The sequence below is a fragment of the Pholcus phalangioides genome, unplaced genomic scaffold (genome assembly GCF_987345545.1).
Source record: "Pholcus phalangioides strain wild (caught in Gottingen) unplaced genomic scaffold, Ppha-v1.0 ptg000041l_1, whole genome shotgun sequence".
Classification (NCBI taxonomy): domain Eukaryota; kingdom Metazoa; phylum Arthropoda; class Arachnida; order Araneae; family Pholcidae; genus Pholcus; species Pholcus phalangioides.
In genome coordinates, this window is record NW_028301627.1 from 5,561,948 (window position 1) to 5,563,601 (window position 1,654).

Below are 1,654 nucleotides of genomic sequence, written 5' to 3' on the forward strand. Positions count from 1 at the left end.
TTTGGATGAAGACATTTTAATTTAAGGGAAAAAATTCTGTAAGCGCAATGGAGGACGGTGTTTTGAGTTCTAAAAGAGAAAAAATTGAGTTTTTTTCCGCAAATTCATATCCGTTTCGTTTTCAGCCCTTCGAACAGTACTTTGTAATATACAGCCATTCTGATGCTCCATTAGTCTGTTGAATCAGTTTATCACAGATTTTTGATTTGATCCTTGCCAAAACGCACACATCTATGGCTTCTCTCCATTGTGTTCTCTTTTATGTTTGTTTAAATTTTTGGTTCGAGAAAACGTTTTACCACAAACATCACACTCGTATGGCTTCTCTCCGGTGTGAGTTCTTTTGTGTATGTTCAAATTGCCGATTTGAGCAAACGTTTTACCACAGAAATCACATTCATGTGGTTTTTCTCCACTGTGAAGCCTTTTATGTTCGTATAATATGCTAGTTGCGGCAAACATTTTACCACAGAAATCACACTCGTACGGCTTCTCTCCAGTGTGAACTCTTTTGTGTATGTTTAAATGCCCGATTTGAGAAAAAGTTCTATTACAGATATCGCAGGCATATGGCTTCTCCCCGGAATGAATTCTTTTGTGCCTATTTAGATTGCCAATTTGAGTAAACATTTTACCACACACATCGCACTCGTGTGGCTTCTCTCCAGTGTGAATGCGTTTGTGATTCTCTAAACTTGCAATTACAGAAAACTTTCTACCACAAACAATGCATTCATGTGGCTTCTCACCAGTGTGAACCCTTTTGTGTCTTCTTAAATTGCTAATTTCTGAAAACGTTTTGCCACAATGATCACACTTATATGGTTTCTCTCCTGTGTGAACTCTTTTGTGCTTATTTAAATTGCCGATCTGTGCAAATGTTTTACCACACAAATCCTGTTCATGTGGTATTTCTCCACTGTGAAACCTTTTATGATTATATAAATTGTTATTTGCAGCGAACGTTTTACCACAGAAATCACACTCGTACTGTTTCTCTCCGGTGTGAACTCTCATATGTCTGATTAAATTGCCGATTGCGGAAAACGTTTTACCACAAAAGTCACATTCATGCAGCTTCTCTCTAGTGTGAACTTTTATATGCCTTTTCAAATCAGAGCTTTTTGAAAATGCTTTCCTGCAGCACTCACACTTATGCGGATTATCTTCAACATGGGAAATGGAGTCGGAATGCGTCTCACTCAATGCTGCTGAGGGCAGAATAAAACTAGAATTGTCTTCACCTACATCATGTTTCTTGTGTGTTTTCATACGGGATTCATCCATTTGATAGGAGAATAATATCGAAGATTTATTCAAGATGAGAGCAGATCCTTTGTAATTCACCAAGTTTCTTGTGTGATTAAATATCTCTGCAAATACTGCTGTTTCTTGTCGACTTGTAAGAATTAAGAGTTTTCCCTCCAGATTTGGATGAGGATCTTCAATTACCTGGAAGAACATATAGAGTTATCAGAATATCTTCCATAAGTCAACCTATACTGTGAGAGAGCAAGATATTCAAATTATTCCTTTAACAATTACTCTAATGTACAAATACAAAATCTGAAGCCAAAATAGGCAAATTGTGCAACAAGAAGGGTGGAAAATGAATTAAAGATAAAGAAAAAAAAAATCAAAAATAAGGAAGGGA

The 1,654-nt window shown here is 36.5% G+C and overlaps 1 protein-coding gene across 1 annotated transcript; it reads right to left on the reverse strand.

The window, feature by feature from the left end:
* On the reverse strand, window positions 1-1,451 carry LOC149065147 (uncharacterized). Its single transcript, XM_089254368.1, has one exon. The coding sequence runs from the start codon at window positions 1,285-1,287 to the stop codon at window positions 232-234; it is 1,056 nt and encodes a 351-aa protein (XP_089110494.1). The 5' UTR covers window positions 1,288-1,451; the 3' UTR covers window positions 1-231.
* Window positions 1,452-1,654: the final 203 nt, after the last annotated feature.